General features: G+C 46.7%; 1 protein-coding gene across 1 annotated transcript; it reads left to right on the top strand.

The window, feature by feature from the left end:
• The first annotated feature begins 4,307 nt into the window (after window positions 1-4,307).
• Window positions 4,308-16,321, top strand: LOC138356282 (uncharacterized). The gene is made up of 2 exons (XM_069312259.1): window positions 4,308-4,404; window positions 15,465-16,321. Exons 1-2 carry the CDS (start codon window positions 4,308-4,310, stop codon window positions 16,319-16,321), a joined length of 954 nt encoding a protein of 317 aa, XP_069168360.1.
• The last annotated feature ends 6,507 nt before the right edge of the window (window positions 16,322-22,828 follow it).

Raw genomic sequence — 22,828 nt, 5'->3', positions numbered from 1 at the left:
CGTTGACTCCAGATTCCCTCACCTGTGGATGATCCACACCCCTCTATCCACACCCCCCTTCCTCCACACCCTCCACATCTTTCATCAGAGTGCCTAAACACACATTGTATCATTAATTTAACACACACAATAAAACACACACACAGTTGATTGATAGATGAGAGGCGGGACCAAAGAGCCAAAGCTCAACCCCCGCAAGCACTAATAGGTGAATACAAATAGGTGAGTAAACACACACACACAATCTAAATTACAATTAGTAATAAAATAAACTCAAACACTTAACTTGTATTAACCATAAAGTGCTGAGCTTGATGTTTTTATGCTGTACTAATACAAGCCTGTGTGTTTGTTGTGGACTGATGAGAGAGAGAGAGAGAGAGAGAGAGAGAGAGAGAGAGAGAGAGAGAGAGAGAGAGAGAGACAGAGAGAGAGAGAGAGAGAGCAAGCTATCATGACTAATTGTCATATTAGACATGATAGCTTGTGCTATCATGTCTATCACAGACCACCACAGACCACCACAGACCATCACAGACCACCACAGACCACCACAGACCATCACAGACCTCCACAGACCACCACAGACCACCACAGACCACCACAGACCACCACAGACCTCCACAGACCACCACAGACCATCACAGACCACCACAGACCACCACAGACCATCACAGACCTCCACAGACCACCACAGACCACCACAGACCTCCACAGACCACCACAGACCACCACAGACCTCCACAGACCACCACAAACCACCACAGACCACAACCACAAGAAGACACCTCACTAAATAAGACCAAACAATCCAAACCCCAGAAGCATAAAAGCTCTCACGTTCACATTCAGTTCGCTGCGTTCATTTTCTTCGCTAACAGCTGAAACAGGCGAAAAACCCCGTCCACCACGACACACACAATTAAGAAGCTAATGACATCACTAAACGACCCACGAACGCAAAATAATATATTATATATATATATATATATATATATATATATATATATATATATATATATATATATATATATATATATATATATATATATATATATATACAGTATATATATATATATATATTTGGGGAGCAACCGCCCGGTTTGAGAAAACGTGTCTCAGCCCGTTTTCTTTAAACCTCCTCATTTCTCATTTCTCAATTATTGTTTATTTGTTTTTGAGGCAAAAAGAGAGAATAAAGAGAGGAATAGACAGAGAAATAAGAAAAATTAGGTAAATTATTAGTAGAAAGCAGCCAAGCCATTACGACTATATAGCACTTGGATCAGAATATGGATTTGGGATGGGACGGGGGGAAAGGAATGGTGCCCAACCACTTATGGACGGTCGGGGATTGAACGCCGACCTGCATGAAGCGAGACCGTCGCTCTACCGTCCACCCCAAGTGGTTGGTGAGATATATATTATAGTTGGAGAGACATCAACAAAACTATTTATTAGAAAACAATTGATTTCTTCATTATAGAACAAAATAAAGATCTCTAATTTTGAGCTAATTATTGGGATCTAATTGCGACCTATTGACCTCTAACTGCAATATTGATCTCTGGTTCTGACATGTTGACCCCTAAATGCAACCTATTGACCTCTAATTACGAGCTATTGACCTCTAATTGCCAACTATTAACCCCTGCTTACGACCTTTCAATATTTGCTTCCAATCTATCGACCTGCTTCCTGCTCATCTATCTGTGTACTTCTAACCTCTGTTTGTGACCTATCGCAATCTGAACATACATACATACATACATGCATACATGCATACATACATACATACATACATACATACATACATACATACATACATACGTGTGTATATCACGAAAATAAACACGTGATTAAAAATGTGACAATGTCAGACCACGGAGGAAAAATGAAACAGAAATTTCCTTAAGTACTTTCGTATATTAATACATCTTCAGAAGGATACATACATACATACATACTTACATACATACATACATACATACATACATACATACATACATACATACATACATACATACTTACATACATACATACATACATACATACATACATATCTCTTACATTCATCGTAATGCCAAAAGGTTTCTTCGCCGGTAACAATAGTTTAGTTGAACTTACGAATTAAATTCGCTCTTTTTAGTACGGTTTGGCTAGGATTTTTTTATAAATTTTAATGCTGGGGAATTCCTTGTTTTAGTATTTTTTTGTTAATTTTGATGTCTGGGAATTTCTTTGTTTTCTTAACTTTTAATGTCTAGGATATTTTTATTGTCTGGGAGTTTCGTGGCATTTTCTTATTATACATCAAAGTGAATTCTTGAGCATAGACCTCACCTTCCGCTCCCTTCATAATTAATATAATCCAATAATTAACAAATATAGTTATAGGAATATAAAAAATTATACTTATAATCACAACCAAACAACCATGCTAGCATAACCAAACAAATCACGCTAACAAACAACACAAAAAACACACACCAACCCTCCAAAGCAACACACACACACACACACACACACACACACACACACACCCACACACACACACACACACACCCACACACACACACACCCACACAAGCGTACAATCAGGAAGGAAGATGCGAGGAGAGTGACAATAGTGGTCTTGGAAGTGAGCGTGCCACACTTCTTAAGCAGGAGGAGGAGTAGGGTGCTCCAGTGTGTATTGGAGCTACACGGTGAGATCTCGCACGGATGGAAATAAGATTTCGTTCGAGGTGCTGCTATTTTGACAGCTCCAAAGACCCGCTATAATTCATTGATATTATGTTGCAGAGGAAGGAGAGAGAGAGAGAGAGAGAGAGAGAGAGAGAGAGAGAGAGAGAGAGAGAGAGAGAGAGAGAGAGAGAGAGAGAGAGAGAGAGAGAGAGAGAGAGAGAGAGAGACAGAGAGAGACAGCGAGAGACAGAGAGAGAGAGAGACAGAGAGAGACAGAGAGAGAGAGACAGAGAGAGAGAGACAGAGACACAGAGACAGAGAGACCTCTCCCCCCTACTCTCTTCTCATATATATTAAATCTGATATACACAATATATATTAAAATAAACAAAGAGCCACGTACCTAATAGCCAAAACCCTGCTACTTAGCCAAGTATGCAATATCGATTTGCCTAACAGCCAGAGTGATTGTCATTATTTTCCCTATATTTTCAAATTAGTTGAAGAGAAGGAACAGTCATTTAGTCACTATAACCAGTCTATCATATATATCTACTTAGTCACCATTGAGTTACACACCGGGGAGGATAAGGTGGTTTAGCAGGCCTCCCGGGCCAACACAGCCATCACAGCCTGGCTGATCAAGTAGCTTAAAGCTGATTGATAAAAATCTAGTATCCCCAAGAGGCGGCACGGGCATGAATAGCCCCGTAGGTGGTGGGGAATTTTAAGTCCCACGGCGTGATGGTGAGATGAATGGATGGTTCCAGTTAAAGGAGAACGAACGATGATAATTACAATGATGGTGATAATTACAATGATGGTGATAATTACAATGATGGTGATAATTACAATGACGATGATAATTGCAATGATGATGGTAATAATTACAATGATGGTGATAATTACAATGATGAGGGTAATAATTACAATGATGAGGGTAATAATTACAATGATGATAATTACAATGATGATGATAATTACAATGATGATGATGATAATTACAATGATAATGATGATAATTACAATGATAATGAGGATAATTACAATGATAATGATGATAATTATAATGATAGTGATGATAATTATAATGATAATGATGATAATGACAATGATAATGACAACATTAACAACAACAAACAACTACAACACTAATAACACAAGGAACAACAAAAGTCGAACCTCCCCAAAAAAACCATAACTCTCATTTGAATGAAATTCATTGTAAAATAGTGTTATGTGAGGCAGTGGAAGACAAATGGAATAAGCCTCCAAGAGCCCAAATGGCCCCAATGTTTCATCCAATCTGCGTTTAACGGGCTACGAGCAATAATGCTGGGTAGGCACAGCACCTCCGACAAGCTCACGCACACGCACGCACGCACACACACACACACACCACACACACATATACACACACACACACACACATATACACACACACACACATTTTTAGGAAGTGATGTGGTGGAGGCTGACTCCATACACAGTTTCAAGTGTAGATATGATAGAGCCCAATAGGCTCAGGAATCTGTACACCTGTTGATTGACGGTTGAGAGGCGGGACCAAAGAGCCAGAGCTCAACCCCCGCAAGCACAACTAGATGAGTACATTAGATATGGAACCAATGCTCAAATTCAGGAACAGCAAAACTAGCACCTCCAGAAGAGACTCGAACCCATACAGCCAGGGGCACTATACAACTGGCGTACCTGGTACGTTAACCACTTGACCAACCGTGACTGTACAAAAGATGATGGTAGCCGAGGCTATTTCCCCACCGTCCCGACGGCACTTGGTGGTGAACTTGGACATAGTTATTTCATCAAATCACCTCACTTTGGGGGCCACTTGAGCAACACAAATGCGAACAAGCTTGAATGGTCCCCAAGCATATATGCAACTGAAAACTAGAGTTTTCAGTTATATATATATATATATATATATATATATATATATATATATATATATATATATATATATATATATATATATATATATATATTGACCAGACCACACACTAGAAGTTGAAGGGACGACGACGTTTCGGTCCGTCCTGGACAATTCTCAAGTCGATTCAGAATGGTCCAGGACGGACCGAAACGTCGTCGTCCCTTCAACTTCTAGTATGTGGTCTGGTCAACATACTTCAGCCACGTTATTGTGACTCATCGCCTGTATATATATATATATATGTATATGTATATATACTTAATTGTATGTGTAAGAAATTAAAGGATGATATAAATGCTATCAACCTTTACGTGCTCCAAGACAAGACAAGAAGCTCCTTGTTCGTCTCTCAAGCACTGGTGCCCTTCTCTCCCTCCCCCTCTCACCCCTCACCCCTACCCTACACCTCCCTCACTGTGAGATAACCCTTCCTACTCATCCCAAACGACTCATTTACTCCTCGTGTCCTGAGTTACTTTATAAATTTGTGTACAATTAGATGGGTGAAAAACAAATGTACAGTAAATGGTTGACCTGCCAGCGTATCACCCAACTATTTACTAGCCAGACCCAACGGTGTTTAACCTTGATATCATCCCCCGTCACATGTGAAGTTTGAGTTACATGATAGGTAGCTTCACAAGGGCGACATTCCCCGCTAGCGGCAGGGGGACAGGCAGCCTTATGGCCGGAGATGATGTGTGTGTAGGGTCGTTGTTGCCTGAAAGAAGGTTGTAACTTGACAGCATCATCCTGACCCCCCTCCTGACCCCCACCTCTGCGGTCAAGGGGTCAAGTGGCAGCGTCAACCGGTTAGTTGCGACAGACAGACATTTCTCTTGGGTTGGCGATGTTCCCTGACCTCTTCTCTACCATTCCCCCCTTTCCTCTTACTTCTACCATTCCTCTTTATTCTTCTCTTCCCCCTTTTCCTGCCTAATCCGCCGCAAAACATTCCTCAGTCGACGTCCTCACCTCCACGACATTTCCTCTTTCCTGCCTTTTTATTGCCCAAAACAATGACTTCCAGCTGTCCTCTTCCACCCTTCTCTTCTCCTTTCCTTATCTCTCTTTCTCCTCTTCCTTCCTTCTCTCTCTCTCTCCCTCTCTCTGTCACTTGAGGGTATTATACCTTCTCTTCTTCAGACCTTTATGTACTGTGCTTTACTGTACTGTGTTTTATTTTTTTATGGTTCTATTGGGTAGGTTGTCTGTGTGTGTGTTCTTGTGGGTGTTTGTGTGTGTTTGTGTTCTTGTAGGGTCGAGGTTCAGCTCCTGGGCCCGACCTTTCCAATGTCCAAGTGTCTAATGATATAACTCCAAAATCCTTAAATTGCGTACTCACCTAGTTGTGCTTGCGGGGGTTGAGCTCTGGCTCTTTGGTCCCGCCTCTCAACCGTCAATCAACTGGTGTACAGGTTCCTGAGCCTATTGGGCTCTATCATATCTACACTTGAAACTGTGTATGGAGTCAGCCTCCACCACATCACTGTCTAATGCATTCCATTTGTCAACCACTCTGACACTGAAAAAGTTATTTCTAATATCTCTGTGGCTCATTTGGGCACTCAGTTTCCACCTGTGTCCCCTTGTGCGTGTGCCCCTTGTGTTAAATAACCTGTATTTATCTACCCTATCAATTCATCTGAGAATCTTGTACGTGGTGATTATATCCCCACTAACTCTTCTGTCTTCCAGCGACGTGAGGTTTATTTCCCGTAGTCTCTCCTCGTAGCTCATACCTCTCTCTCTCTCTCTCTCTCTCTCTCTCTCTCTCTCTCTCTCTCTCTCTCTCTCTCTCTCTCTCTCTCTCAGCTATGAGGATAATGTAGTCATACAATGATAATTGTATTTTAACACGACACACAATTAGCGAGCAGCACAGGTAGGGTCAGGACAAGCAGGTGTTGACGATCTCTCGTTACGCACACCTCCCACGGACACATAATTGATGTGTTTCTTCATTTACAAATGCCAGGTGACATTTACAAATGTCAGCTGTCATTTAGAGACCCCAGCTGTCGTTTAGAAATGCCAGCTGTCATTTAGAGACCCCAGCTGTCATTTAGAGACCCCAGCTGTCATTTAGAGACCCCAGCTGTCGTTTAGAAATGTCAGCTGTCATTTAGAGACCCCAGCTGTCGTTTAGAAATGCCAGCTGTCATTTAGAGACCCCAGCTGTCATTTAGAGACCCCAGCTGTCATTTAGAGACCCCAGCTGTCAGCTGGGTAGAGGTAGAGAAGATTAAACCAAGAAGCTCTGAAAATCCAGAGGTGACAGATCGTTCGCCTGGATGACCTTGGCTTCGCCTCGTTAAAGTATCGCCCAAACCACCTGGTCAGCACGGCTAAATGACAGCGAATCATCCCTCCCCCCCCCCTTCCCTCTACCCCCTCTCTCCCCACCTTCCCCTCACCCCCACAACCCCCTCCCTCCCTCCCTCCCCCCTAGACGCCAGTGGTCTCTCAAGCGGAACTCCTTCACCTGATCCATGTCTTTCTCGTGACACAGTGGAACAGGGGTGCATTATTTTTTCCTTGGCTCGGATTAGGGTCCACTTCCTTGATGCGGTAGTGGGCACCATACCCATCCTGTGGGTGGTAGTGGACCCCATAACCATCCTGTGGGCGGTAGTGGACCCCCATACCCATCTGTGGGCGGTAGTGGACCCCAATTCCCATCCTGTGGGCGGTAGTGGACCCCCATACCCATCTGTGGGCGGTAGTGGACCCCAATTCCCATCCTGTGGGCGATAGTGGACCCCAATACCCATCCTGTGGGCGGTAGTGAACCCCAATACCCATCCTGTGGGTGGTAGTGGACCCCCAATACCCATCCTGTGGGCGGTAGTGGACCCCCAATACCCATCCTGTGGGTGGTAGTGGACCCCCAATACCCATCCTGTGGGCGGTAGTGGACCCCATACCCGTGGAGTGGGGAATGGTTGGGAAGCCGAGACCTCCGGCCACAGCAACGCATGGCCGGGTACAGCTAGTTGAGTAATATAAAATGAGAAGCTTTGTAGTCTACTTTTGACCAAACTGTTAATATAGGTCCTATAGTTATAGAGGAATGGAGCTGGAATTACCATACCTGTGCTTGGAACGGGTGTGGAATGGGTGTCTAGTCCTTTCCTGTTGCATGTTTGCTACCCTTCCTCTTTCCCATCCCTCCTGTTAAACCCATCCCCCCCATTCCATTTTGCCTGACCCCCCGCCCCCCTCTGATCGTTAAACACTAGTAGGCCTAAAGTCCCTCTCTTCCTGTTTTGTGTCTTAATCCTTTGTGTGGGTCCTATTCTGTTTCCCCTGCCACGTGCTCTCTTTCCCTGCCACGTGTTCTCATCCCCCTGCCACGTGCTCTCTTTCCCCTGCCACGTGCTCTCTTTCCCTGCCACGTGCTCTCTTTCCCTGCCACGTGCTCTCTTTCCCCTGCCACGTGCTCTCTTTCCCCTGCCACGTGCTCTCTTTCCCTGCCACGTGTTCTCTTTCCCCTGCCACGTGCTCTCTTTCCCTGCCACGTGCTCTCTTTCCCTGCCACGTGCTCTCTTTCCCCTGCCACGTGCTCTCTTTCCCCTGCCACGTGCTCTCTTTCCCTGCCACGTGTTCTCTTTCCCCTGCCACGTGCTCTCTTTCCCTGCCACGTGCTCTCTTTCCCTGCCACGTGCTCTCATCCCCCCTATACGTGAGCAGTCTGATAATTGCACTTTCTATTTTCATGACGAGAAGTCCTCCATCAGCACCACAATCACAATCATCACTATCACAACCACCACCACAATCACCACCCCCACCACCACCACCCCCCCCCCACCACCCATAAAGGCCCCCTCATACCAACAAAAATAAAAGTAAGACACAATTAGCATATTAATGGCCACACTTTAATTAATACATTATTATTGCATATATAAATATGCAATTAATATGAACCAGATGTAATTTGAGTTCAAGTTTAAGCCCAACCGGTTTGTTTCAGTGCCATACCGGAGATTTTTACCCGGTTTGGAGGCTGTTTGTACCTGGATCATACCTGGGGAGGGTTTCAAGAGTTTGTCTAACTCCCTGAGCCCTGTCTGAGGCCAGGCTTGAGTTGTGATAACTTGGTCCAATAGGCTGTTGCTTGGAGCGGCCCGCAGGCCCACATACTGTCACTATGGCGGTGTGTCCACTCACAAGATGAGTGGCGCTGCCCAATACTGTCACTATGGCGGTGTGTTCACTCACTGGATGAGTGGTACTGCCCAATACTGTCACTATGGCGGTGTGTCCACTCACAGGATGAGTGGCGCTGGCCAATACTGTCACTATGGCGGTGTGTCCATTCACAGGATGAGTGGCGCTGCCCAATACTGTCACTATGGCGGTGTGTCCACTCACAGGATGAGTGACGCTGCCCAATACTGTCACTATGGCGGTGTGTCCACTCACAGGATGAGTGGTGCTGCCCAATACTGTCACTATGGCGGTGTGTCCACTCACAGGATGAGTGGCGCTGCCCAATACTGTCACTATGGCGGTGTGTCCACTCACAGGATGAGTGGCGCTGCCCAATACTGTCACTATGGCGGTGTGTCCACTCACAGGATGAGTGGCGCTGCCCAATACTGTCACTATGGCGGTGTGTCCACTCACAGGATGAGTGGCGCTGCCCAATACTGTCACTATGGCGGTGTGTCCACTCACAGGATGAGTGGCGCTGCCCAATACTGTCACTATGGCGGTGTGTTCACTCACAGGATGAGTGGCGCTGCCCAATACTGTCACTATGGCGGTGTGTCCACTCACAGGATGAGTGGCGCTGCCCAATACTGTCACTATGGCGGTGTGTCCACTCACAGGATGAGTGGCGCTGCCCAATACTGTCACTATGGCGGTGTGTCCACTCACAGGATGAGTGACGCTGCCCAATACTGTCACTATGGCGGTGTGTTCACTCACGGGATGAGTGACGCTGCCCAATACTGTCACTATGGCGGTGTGTCCACTCACAGGATGAGTGGCGCTGCCCAATACTGTCACTATGGCGGTGTGTCCACTCACTGGATGAGTGGCGCTGCCCAATACTGTCACTATGGCGGTGTGTCCACTCACAGGATGAGTGGCGCTGCCCAATACTGTCACTATGGCGGTGTGTCCACTCACAGGATGAGTGACGCTGCCCAATACTGTCACTATGGCGGTGTGTCCACTCACAGGATGAGTGGCGCTGCCCAATACTGTCACTATGGCGGTGTGTCCACTCACAGGATGAGTGACGCTGCCCAATACTGTCACTATGGCGGTGTGTCCACTCACTGGATGAGTGGCGCTGCCCAATACTGTCACTACGGCGGTGTGTCCACTCACTGGATGAGTGGCGCTGCCCAATACTGTCACTATGGCGGTGTGTCCACTCACAGGATGAGTGACGCTGCCCAATACTGTCACTATGGCGGTGTGTCCACTCACAGGATGAGTGGCGCTGCCCAATACTGTCACTATGGCGGTGTGTCCACTCACAGGATGAGTGACGCTGCCCAATACTGTCACTATGGCGGTGTGTCCACTCACTGGATGAGTGACGCTGCCCAATACTGTCACTATGGTGGTGTGTCCACTCACTGGATGAGTGGTACTGCCCAATACTGTCACTATGGCAGTGTGTCCACTCACAGGATGAGTGGTACTGCCCAATACTGTCACTATGGCGGTGTGTCCACTCACAGGATGGGTGGCGCTGCCCAATACTGTCACTATGGCGGTGTGTCCACTCACAGGATGAGTGACGCTGCCCAATACTGTCACTATGGCGGTGTGTTCACTCACAGGATGAGTGACGCTGCCCAATACTGTCACTATGGCGGTGTGTCCACTCACAGGATGGGTGGCGCTGCCCAATACTGTCACTATGGCGGTGTGTCCACTCACAGGATGAGTGGCGCTGCCCAATACTGTCACTATGGCGGTGTGTCCACTCACAGGATGAGTGGCGCTGCCCAATACTGTCACTATGGCGGTGTGTCCACTCACTGGATGAGTGGTACTGCCCAATACTGTCACTATGGCGGTGTGTCCACTCACAGGATGAGTGGCGCTGCCCAATACTGTCACTATGGCGGTGTGTCCACTCACAGGATGAGTGGCGCTGCCCAATACTGTCACTATGGCGGTGTGTCCACTCACTGGATGAGTGGTACTGCCCAATACTGTCACTATGGCGGTGTGTCCACTCACAGGATGAGTGGCGCTGCCCAATACTGTCACTATGGCGGTGTGTCCACTCACAGGATGAGTGGCGCTGCCCAATACTGTCACTATGGCGGTGTGTCCACTCACTGGATGAGTGGTACTGCCCAATACTGTCACTATGGCGGTGTGTCCACTCACGGGATGAGTGGCGCTGCCCAATACTGTCACTATGGCGGTGTGCCCACTCACTGGATGAGTGGTACTGCCCAATACTGTCACTATGGCGGTGTGTCCACTCACAGGATGAGTGGCGCTGCCCAATACTGTCACTATGGCGGTGTGTCCACTCACAGGATGAGTGGCGCTGTCCAATACTGTCACTATGGCGGCGTGTCCACTCACAGGATGAGTGGCGCTGCCCAGTACTGTCACTATGGTGGTGTGTCCACTCACAGGATGAGTGACGCTGCCCAATACTGTCACTATGGCGGTGTGTCCACTCACAGGATGAGTGGCGCTGCCCAATACTGTCACTATGGCGGTGTGTCCACTCACAGGATGAGTGACGCTGCCCAATACTGTCACTATGGCGGTGTGTCCACTCACAGGATGAGTGACGCTGCCCAATACTGTCACTATGGCGGTGTGTTCACTCACAAGATGAGTGACGCTGCCCAATACTGTCACTATGGCGGTGTGTCCACTCACAGGATGAGTGACGCTGCCCAATACTGTCACTATGGCGGTGTGTTCACTCACAGGATGAGTGACGCTGCCCAATACTGTCACTATGGCGGTGTGTCCACTCACAGGATGAGTGGCGCTGCCCAATACTGTCACTATGGCGGTGTGTCCACTCACAGGATGAGTGGCGCTGCCCAATACTGTCACTATGGCGGTGTGTCCACTCACAGGATGAGTGGCGCTGCCCAATACTGTCACTATGGCGGTGTGTTCACTCACAGGATGAGTGGCGCTGCCCAATACTGTCACTATGGCGGTGTGTCCACTCACAGGATGGGTGGCGCTGCCCAATACTGTCACTATGGCGGTGTGTCCACTCACAGGATGAGTGACGCTGCCCAATACTGTCACTATGGCGGTGTGTTCACTCACAGGATGAGTGATGCTGCCCAATACTGTCACTATGGCGGTGTGTCCACTCACAGGATGAGTGGCGCTGCCCAATACTGTCACTATGGCGGTGTGTCCACTCACAGGATGAGTGACGCTGCCCAATAAACTCGCCCCTCGGGGCAAAATTTAAATACAATCATACATAGAAAACTATGGTATAACTCCCCCCTCTATATATATACATTGTTAACCCCGGTATAACACCCCCCCTCCACATATATACATAGTTAACCCCGGTATAAGAGCCCCCTCCCGGGGTAGTAAAGATGGAGAGGACGGGAATGAGGTCAATGACCCAATAAAGGTCACAGGTTAACTGGCAGTAGAGGTCACCACTTTATTATGGCGTTCACTCGCTATATTACTCCGGTAACTTTAGTAACACTCTCTCTTGCTCTCTTTGTCTGACTCTCACTCTCTTGCTCGCTCTCTCTCGCTCTCTTTGACTCTCCCTCTCTCATTCCCCCCCTCCCCTGGCACTCTTGGTGGCTGGCTGGCTGGCTGGCTGCCTCTCTCTCTCTCTCTCTCTCTCTCTCTCTCTCTCTCTCTCTCTCTCTCTCTCTCTCTCTCTCTCTCTCTCTCTCTCTCTCTCTCTCTCTCTCCCTCTCTCCCTCTCTCCCCCCCTCTCCTCCCTCTCCTCCCTCTCACTCCCTAATCCATCCACTTAAAGCGTTCAACAATGGAATCCTAAATCCTAAAATAAACATTAATACCATCCAATACCATTTTGTCCGGCGTTCGAGACCTCTACCATACAACACATTCCTGAGATGAGAGTGAGATAAGAGTTACCTGAGAGTTACCTACGTAACTCAAGGTAAAAAGGGGTACAGACGAAGCGATGGTTAATTTCTCTGTGGCACAAATACCTGTCAGTGTTCCCTTTGGCACTGGGCGTGCCGGGTGCCCACTTATCATGCCCAGAGAGGCATTATCACGGCTCATTTTAGATTCCAGACGGGATATTTAGAACTCGAATTTTAGTTTTGTTTAGCCCTAGGGAGTATATCCTCTGAAGATGGTGGAGTGTCTTCCCTCTCTCCTTGAGTTATCTTGAGGTTATCTTGAGATGATTTCGGGGCTTTTAGTGTCCCTGCGGCCCGGTCCTCGACCAGGCCTCCACCCCCCAGGAAGCAGCCCGTGACAGCTGACTAACACCCAGGTACCTATTTTACTGCTAGGTAACAGGGGCATAGGGTGAAAGAAACTCTGCCCATTCTTTCTCGCCGGCGCCTGGGATTGAACCCAGGACCACAGGATCACAAGTCCAGTGTGCTGTCCACTCGGCCGACCGGCTATCGGTCGTAACTGCTGCTGTGGTACAGAAATACTCATGCTGTGCCACAGAGGAGGCTGCTAGCAGGGGGGGGGTTATCAGGATAAAACGCCAGGTCATTACGACTATATAGCACTGGGAAGGGGTCCAGGATATAAGGATTTGGGATGGGATGCAGGGAAGGAATGGTGGCAGCAATCACTTGTGGACGGTCGGGGATTGAACACCGACCAGCATGAAGCGAGACCGTCGCTCTACCGTCCACGCCAAGTGGTTGCATGATTACAAGCAACTGTTATCTCTTGTAATACATAACAATGTTCGTTATGATAGCTTATCAATATGTATTGAGCTAGTTTACACAAATTTACTGCAAATTATTTACCTACCAGAAAGATATTAACATATCTGTTTACCGGCGCCCCAGCAGGTCACTGGTTCGATACCCAAATATCGTCATAAGATTTAGCATCTTAGATGGTGGACTCAAGGAATACTGCCAGCAGCTTCCGGCCGGCCCATCCTCCCTAGTGTTCTTGGAGCTGCTCTGAGGGGAAGGGGGAGCCACCAGGTTGCTTAGAATTATTTGCTACCGAAATATCTTAGCACGTCGACGGATTCCAATCTCAGAAGCCGCGTGGAGTGGCGGGTGAAGCACCAAGGTCTATTCCACTATAGGACCAAAGAGGAGCATCACTCAGTGTACAGTGCTACAGCTGTAGGAGTTGAAACCTCCACACTACAGCTGTAGGACCTCCTGTACCCCAAACTACAGCTGTAGGACCTCCTGTACCCCAAACTACAGCTGTAGGACCTCCTGTACCCCAAACTACAGCTGTAGGACCTCCTGTACCCCAAACTACAGCTGTAGGACCTCCTGTACCCCAAACTACAGCTGTAGGACCTCCTGTACCCCAACCTACAGCTGTAGGACCTCCTGTACCCCAAACTACAGCTGTAGGACCTCCTGTACCCCAAACTACAGCTGTAGGACCTCCTGCACCCTAAAATACAGCTGTAGGACCTCCGTTACCCCAAAATACAGCTGTAGGACCTCCTACACCCCCACAAAATACAGCTGTAGGACCTCCTACACCCCCCACAAAATACAGCTGTAGGACCTCCTACACACCCACAAAATACAGCTGTAGGACCTCCTACACCCCCACAAAATACAGCTGTAGGACCTCCTACACCCCCCACAAAATACAGCTGTAGGACCTCCTACACACCCACAAAATACAGCTGTAGGACCTCCTACACACCCACAAAATACAGCTGTAGGACCTCCTACACACCCACAAAATACAGCTGTAGGACCTCCTACACACCCACAAAATACAGCTGTAGGACCTCCTACACACCCACAAAATACAGCTGTAGGACCTCCTACACCCCCACAAAATACAGCTGTAGGACCTCCTACACCCCCCACAAAATACAGCTGTAGGACCACCTGCACCCCCACAAAATACAGCTGTAGGACCACCTGCACCCCCACAAAATACAGCTGTAGGACCTCCTACACCCCCACAAAATACAGCTGTAGGACCTCCTACACCCCCCACAAAATACAGCTGTAGGACCTCCTACACACCCCACAAAATACAGCTGTAGGACCTCCTACACACCCACAAAATACAGCTGTAGGACCTCCTACACCCCCACAAAATACAGCTGTAGGACCTCCTACACCCCCCACAAAATACAGCTGTAGGACCTCCTACACACCCACAAAATACAGCTGTAGGACCTCCTACACACCCACAAAATACAGCTGTAGGACCTCCTACACACCCACAAAATACAGCTGTAGGACCTCCTACACCCCCACAAAATACAGCTGTAGGACCTCCTACACCCCCACAAAATACAGCTGTAGGACCACCTGCACCCCCACAAAATACAGCTGTAGGACCACCTGCACCCCCACAAAATACAGCTGTAGGACCTCCTACACCCCCACAAAATACAGCTGTAGGACCTCCTACACCCCCCACAAAATACAGCTGTAGGACCTCCTACACACCCACAAAATACAGCTGTAGGACCTCCTACACACCCACAAAATACAGCTGTAGGACCACCTGCACCCCCACAAAATACAGCTGTAGGACCTCCTACACCCCCACAAAATACAGCTGTAGGACCTCCTACACACCCACAAAATACAGCTGTAGGACCTCCTACACACCCACAAAATACAGCTGTAGGACCTACACCCCCCACAAAATACAGCTGTAGGACCTCCTACACCCCTACAAAATACAGCTGTAGGACCTCCTACACACCCACAAAATACAGCTGTAGGACCTCCTACACCCCTACAAAATACAGCTGTAGGACCTCCTACACCCCCACAAAATACAGCTGTAGGACCTCCTGCACCCCCACAAAATACAGCTGTAGGACCTCCTGCACCCCCACAAAATACAGCTGTAGGACCTCCTGCACCCCCACAAAATACAGCTGTAGGACCTCCTACACACCCACAAAATACAGCTGTAGGACCTCCTACACCCCCACAAAATACAGCTGTAGGACCTCCTGCACCCCAAAATACAGCTGTAGGACCTCCTACACCCTCACAAAATACAGCTGTAGGACCACCTGCACCCCCACAAAATACAGCTGTAGGACCACCTGCACCCCCACAAAATACAGCTGTAGGACCACCTGCACCCCCACAAAATACAGCTGTAGGACCTCCTACACCCCCACAAAATACAGCTGTAGGAGCACCTGCACCCCAAAATACAGCTGTAGGACCACCTGCACCCCCACAAAATACAGCTGTAGGACCACCTGCACCCCAAATTACAGCTGTAGGACCTCCTGCACCCCAAAATACAGCTGTAGGACCACCTGCACCCCCACAAAATACAGCTGTAGGACCACCTGCACCCCAAAATACAGCTGTAGGACCACCTGCACCCCAAAATACAGCTGTAGGACCACCTGCACCCCCACAAAATACAGCTGTAGGACCTCCTGCACCCCAAAATACAGCTGTAGGACCTCCTGCACCCCAAAATAAAGCTGTAGGACCTCCTGCACCCCAAAATACAGCTGTAGGACCACGCACTACAAGTTAAAAATTCAGTTTCGACAAATAAATGAACTCCCGCATGCCCATGTGAATATTTTAGACGCGACCAGGACGGTCGACGGGGAGGGAGGGAGGGAGGGAGGGGGGGGTGTTGTGGAGGGGGGGGGGAATGGGGGTGTTTGGGGAGAGATAGGAAGTAGAGGGGGGATGGTGGGAGGGGGGGGGTGAGATGGGGGAAGTATGCCTCCCATGAGACCCGTGTCGGGTTTGAGACAGAGTGACTTCTCGCAGGTTCCTGTAAGTTCAAGGGTGTCTGCATATATATATATATATATATATATATATATATATATATATATATATATATATATATATATATATATATATATATATATATATATATATATATATATTATTAAATATGACCGAAAAAGTAAGATTAATAATTCTAACACGAATTTTCTCAATCTTTCGTACATTACGCTTCACTGTTCGAGGTAAATCAAAAATCACTTCTCCAAAATTCATTTTTATTTCTAGTCTGACGCGACACGGGCGCGTTTCGTAAAACTTATTACATTTTCAAAGACTTCACAAATACACAACTGATTAGAACTTGCGTTTCCCTGATTTTATATCTACATTTGAGTGAGGTGGGAAGGGTGATGTGGCATTACATTTGAGTGAGGTGGGAAGGGTGATGTGGCATTAACACAAGACAGAACACTAGGGGATATTAATAGGGTATTAAAAGTATCAACACAAGACAGAACAGAAACAATGGGTATTGAATAGAAGTGTTTGTAGAAAGCCTATTGGTCCATATTTCTTGATGCTTCTATATTGGAGCGGAGTCTTGAGGTGGGTAGAATATAGTTGTGCAATAATTGGCTGTTGATTGCTGGTGTTGACTTCTTGATGTGTAGTGCCTCGCAAACGTCAAGCCGCCTGCTATCGCTGTATCTATCGATGATTTCTGTGTTGTTTACTAGGATTTCTCTGGCGATGGTTTGGTTATGGGAAGAGATTATATGTTTATATAGTCAATAACGGCTTCTCCAATGGTTTCATCGAAGACATCATAAGAAGGAAAGTGAAAAGCCATGCAACCTCTGAAGAGACAACTAACACAACACCTATACCCCCTATTAGACTATTTTACAGGAACTTCTTTTCCACAGCTCATAAAACAGAGGAAAGGGTCCTGAAAGATATTGTTAATAGAAACGTTATCCCTACAGACAAAAATCAGAGGATACAACTGACGATTTACTATAAAACCAGAAAAACGGCCAGCCTACTCATGAGAAACTCTCCAGACACAAAACAGAACGCTTTAAAAGAGACTAACGTCGTCTATGCCTTCAAATGCCCACTTGGGGACTGTAAGCTCCAAAAAACCCAGTATATAGGCAAGACAACAACATCTCTTTCTAGGCGTTTAACGATGCATAAACAACAGGGCTCCATTAAGGAACATATAATCTCTTCCCATAACCAAACCATCGCCAGAGAAATCCTAGTAAACAACACAGAAATCATCGATAGATACAGCGATAGCAGGCGGCTTGACGTTTGCGAGGCACTACACATCAAGAAGTCAACACCAGCAATCAACAGCCAATTATTGCACAACTATATTCTACCCACCTCAAGACTCCGCTCCAATATAGAAGCATCAAGAAATATGGACCAATAGGCTTTCTACAAACACTTCTATTCAATACCCATTGTTTCTGTTCTGTCTTGTGTTGATACTTTTAATACCCTATTAATATCCCCTAGTGTTCTGTCTTGTGTTAATGCCACATCACCCTTCCCACCTCACTCAAATGTAGATATAAAATCAGGGAAACGCAAGTTCTAATCAGTTGTGTATTTGTGAAGTCTTTGAAAATGTAATAAGTTTTACGAAACGCGCCCGTGTCGCGTCAGACTAGAAATAAAAATGAATTTTGGAGAAGTGATTTTTGATTTACCTCGAACAGTGAAGCGTAATGTACGAAAGATTGAGAAAATTCGTGTTAGAATTATTAATCTTACTTTTTCGGTCATATTTAATAATATATGTCTACAGGAAAGACTGCTACCAAAATATACTAATATATATATATATATATATATATATATATATATATATATATATATATATATATATATATATATATATATATATATATATATATATATATGTGACTGAAAACTCACACCCCAGATGTGACTCGAACCCATACTCCCAGGAGCAACGCAACTGGTATCTACGGGACGCCTTAATCCGCTTGACCATCACGACCGGACAAAAGGAAGTGATAGCCGAAGCTATTTGAACCACTTCCCCGCCGGCACTCGGATGGTAATCTTGGGCATAGCATTTTATCAAATCACCTCATTCTTTGGGGCACACATGAGGAACACAAATGCAAACAGTTTTTTTTCAGTCGCATATAGTCCTGGGGACCATATATATATATATATATATATATATATATATATATATATATATATATATATATATATATATATATATGTCGTACCTAGTAGCCAGAACGCACTTCTCGGCCTACTATGCAAGGCCCGATTTGCCTAATAAGCCAAGTTTTCATGAACTAATGCTTTTTCGACTACCTAACCTACCTAACCTAACCTAACCTAACATTTTCTGCTACATAACCTAACCTAACCTATAAAGATAGGTCAGGTTAGGTTAGGTAGGGTTGGTTAGGTTCGGTCATATATCTACGTTAATTTTAACTCGAATAAAAAAAAATTGACCTCATACATAATGAAATGGATAGCTTTATCATTTCATAAGAAAAAAATTATTGAAAATATATTAATTCAGGAAAACTTGGCGTATTAGGCAAATCGGGCCTTGCATAGTAGGCTGAGAAGTGCGTTCTGGCTACTAGGTACGACATATATATATATATATATATATATATATATATATATATATATATATATATATATATATATATATATATATATATATATATATATATATATACACACACACCTCATACTCTGCATGGGATTGTTGACGGCTGAGCGCCTTATGTTGTGATCGCCAACTTATGCCTGTTCCTTGACGTTGGGCCAGATCTACGGGCCTTCTAGGCCTGCTCCGGGACCGGGCCCGAGACGTTGAGCCCCGAAATCCTCCTCTCTGAGGTGTTGAAAGCTCTGATGTGTTGGCCAGTCCATTCAGACTTGGTCAGACTAGAGATGAGTCTTCTAAAACAGTTCTCCATCTTGAAGATATTTCTGATAATTGAAAGATGATAGGGAGCCGGTCGGCCGAGCGGACAGTACGCTGGATTTGTGATCCTGTGGTCCCGGGGTCGATCCCGGGCGCCGACGAGAAACAATGGGCAGAGTTTCTTTCACCCTATGCCCTTGTAACCTAGCAGTAAAATAGGTACCTGGGTGTTAGTCAGCTGTCACGGGCTGCTTCCTGGGGGTGGAGGCCTGGTCGAGGACCGGGCCGCGGGAACACTAAAGCCCCGAAACCATCTCAAGATAACCTCAAGATAGGTTAGCAGCACATACTCAAGATGGAAGCGAACTTTTAACCTCATTCGAGGTTTCACAACCGCTGCTGTCGAGGAGATATGAAATTCGCTGTAAAGTTCTTAGGTTTCTTGGCTGTCTTGCTTGCTAGGCAGACTTTTCACAATCATCAAAGAGTCAATATCATGCTATCTTGATATCATCATCGCTTTTCCCAGGTATATATATTGCTGCAAGTTTGTGATTAATGACCCTTGTAGCAGTTGGCATTTCTTGTTTTCCATATGTAAAGGTTAGTGCCAAGTCAGAGGTGTAGTAGATCGTTGAAATAGACATTTCAATAGAAATAGACATGAAATAGATATAAAGAATAGACACACTGTAACCAATTGAGTGATTGTCAGATTTTGCTCCATTGAGGACAAGTCTTTACGAGTCCGTTCTTGAAGGTAGGATCTTATTAGTAGAGAAATAGAGATTGGAATACCAAGTGTTTGAAGCTACCACACAACACAACCACACAACACAACCACAACCACACACACAACCACAGCCACAACCACACAACACAACACAACCACACACAACACAACACTACTCGACCAATATCAAGGTTAAGTCCAGTAATTGAATTGCTGTTCGAGGCTCAGAAACTGAATTAGGTACTTGTACTTCCATTAACCTGACCTCTGTCCCATGATATCCCCCTGTCCCATGATGCCCCCTGTCCCATGATGCCCCCCTGTCCCATGATGCCCCCTGTCCCATGATGCCCCCCTGTCCCATGATGCCCCCCTGTCCCATGATGCCCCCTGTCCCATGATGCCCCCTGTCCCATGATGCCCCCTGTCCCATGATGCCCCCTGTCCCATGATGCCCCCTGTCCCATGATGCCCCCTGTCCCATGACGCCCCCTGTCCCATGATGCCCCCTGTCCCATGACGCCCTCTGTCCCTGTTAGGAGGGAGAGAGAGAGAGAGAGAGAGAGAGAGAGAGAGAGAGAGAGAGAGAGAGAGAGAGAGAGAGAGAGAGAGAGAGAGAGAGAGAGAGAGAGACAGAGAGAGAGAGAGAGAGACAGAGAGAGAGAGAGACAGAGAGAGAGAGAGAGACAGAGAGAGAGAGAGAGAGACAGAGAGAGAGAGAGAGACAGGTTAGGTCGGGTGTTTAAGATTCTGTTGGCAGGTATTTGTGTGTGTATTAGATGGGTGAGGCATTGGCAGAGATTCGAACAGAGGTCGCCAGTGGAGCATGGTTCGAAAAAATGTTCGAACGTCATCTGTTGATGTGTGTACAGCGTTTTCCATTCATAATAAGGGGTTTGGCGGCTGCATGGAATGAACACCGCCATTTGTTGATGAGAGCGGTTCATTCTCCCTTCCCCCTACCTCTTCCCCCATCCCCCTCCCCACCCCCTTCCATCCCACCCCCCTCAACCCCCCCCCCCCACATCGACTCATGGATCTCTATAAACAAACATAAACCAGATCATTGACTTTGTACTCTGTTGAGAGGGTTGAGTACTAGTTAACACTTGCACTCTAAGTGGATAGAGAGACAGACACTGACCCTGATTAACGCCACGAAACTATAAACGGTTGAAGTAGATGAAAATGGTGAAAGAAAATGGGAAGAGGAGGTAAGGTGCGGAATAGAATGGGGCACTGTGGTATTATTGGAGGATTGTGAGTGTTTTTAATCCTCTCTCTCTGTCTCTGTCTCTGTCTCTCTCTCTCTCTCTCTCTCTCTCTCTCTCTCTCTCTCTCTCTCTCAACCACACTCACCACATGCCTTTTCTCTCACTCCCCTCTCCATCTATCTTCCCCTCCCTCTCTCACCTTGCTATCACCGTCACCCAAACTCTATACGAGGAATGGGCGTTTGGTTGTTAAACTTGCTCTCTCTCTCACCCTAACAAAAGACAGCAAAGTTGACTGTCTCTCTCTCACACACACACACACACACACACACACACACACACACACACACACACACACACACACACACACACACACACAGTGTGGACAGGAGTCAGTGCTGTAAACAACCGATGGCTCGAAAGGCGAGATCCAAGAGTCAATGTTCCATCCCGCAGACACAAATAGGTGAGTACACACACACACACACACACACACACACACACACACACACACACACACACACACACACACACACATGGGGCCTGACAGCTGAGTGGACAGCGCTTCGGATTCGTAGTCCTGAGGTTCCGGGTTCGATATCTGGTGGAGGCGGAAACAAATGGGTAAAGGTTTCTTTCACCCTGATGCCCCTGTTCACCTAGCAGTAAATAGGTACCTGGGAGTTAGACAGCTGCTACAGGCTGCTTCCTAGGTGTGTGTGTGTTAGAGAGGAAAAATAGATTGGTTAGAAAGGCAGGATCCAAGAGCTAATGGCTCGATTCTGCAAACACAAATAATAAATACATCGTGTCAGCAAGGCGGACAGTTCGCCAGTGAATCAAACCACTTTTTTTCCCATTTCTAAACTCCATCTTTTTCACAAAATAAACAATAAACTCACTCTATTCCTTCACCTGTGTCACTTTATCTTTACCTCACACCAAGAGATAAACCTTCTCGCTCCCATTCCACCCCCCCCCCCCCTGTCTCGCGTTATGCAGATCGGAGTTCAATCCCCGACCGTCCAAGTAGTTAGTCACCATTCCATCCCAAATCCTTATCCTGGCCCCTTCCAAGTGCTATATAGTCGTAATGGCTTGGTGCTTTCCCCCTGAGAGTTCCTTCCTTCCACCCCCCCCTTCCAAAGACCTACAACCCCAACCTTCCCCCCTCTCTCTCCCCTTTCTCTCCCCCCCCCCCACCATGCCTCCTTGATTTAAATACCACAGAGAAAATTACCAGAGGACATAGTGGAAAAGTTTTAATTGAGATGACAAGTGTAAGGAGGTAATTACCTGGTTGTTTAGGAATACTGAAAACTACCTAGTTCATCTGTACTACTCTGGCGCGCGCGCGCGTGTGTGTGTGTGTGTGTGTGTGTGTGTGTGTGTGTGTGTGTGTGTGTG

The sequence above is a fragment of the Procambarus clarkii genome, chromosome 71, assembly GCF_040958095.1.
Source record: "Procambarus clarkii isolate CNS0578487 chromosome 71, FALCON_Pclarkii_2.0, whole genome shotgun sequence".
NCBI lineage: Eukaryota > Metazoa > Arthropoda > Malacostraca > Decapoda > Cambaridae > Procambarus > Procambarus clarkii.
The sequence above is the reverse complement of the archived record's forward strand: the minus strand, read 5'-3'. Positions and strand labels throughout refer to the sequence as shown.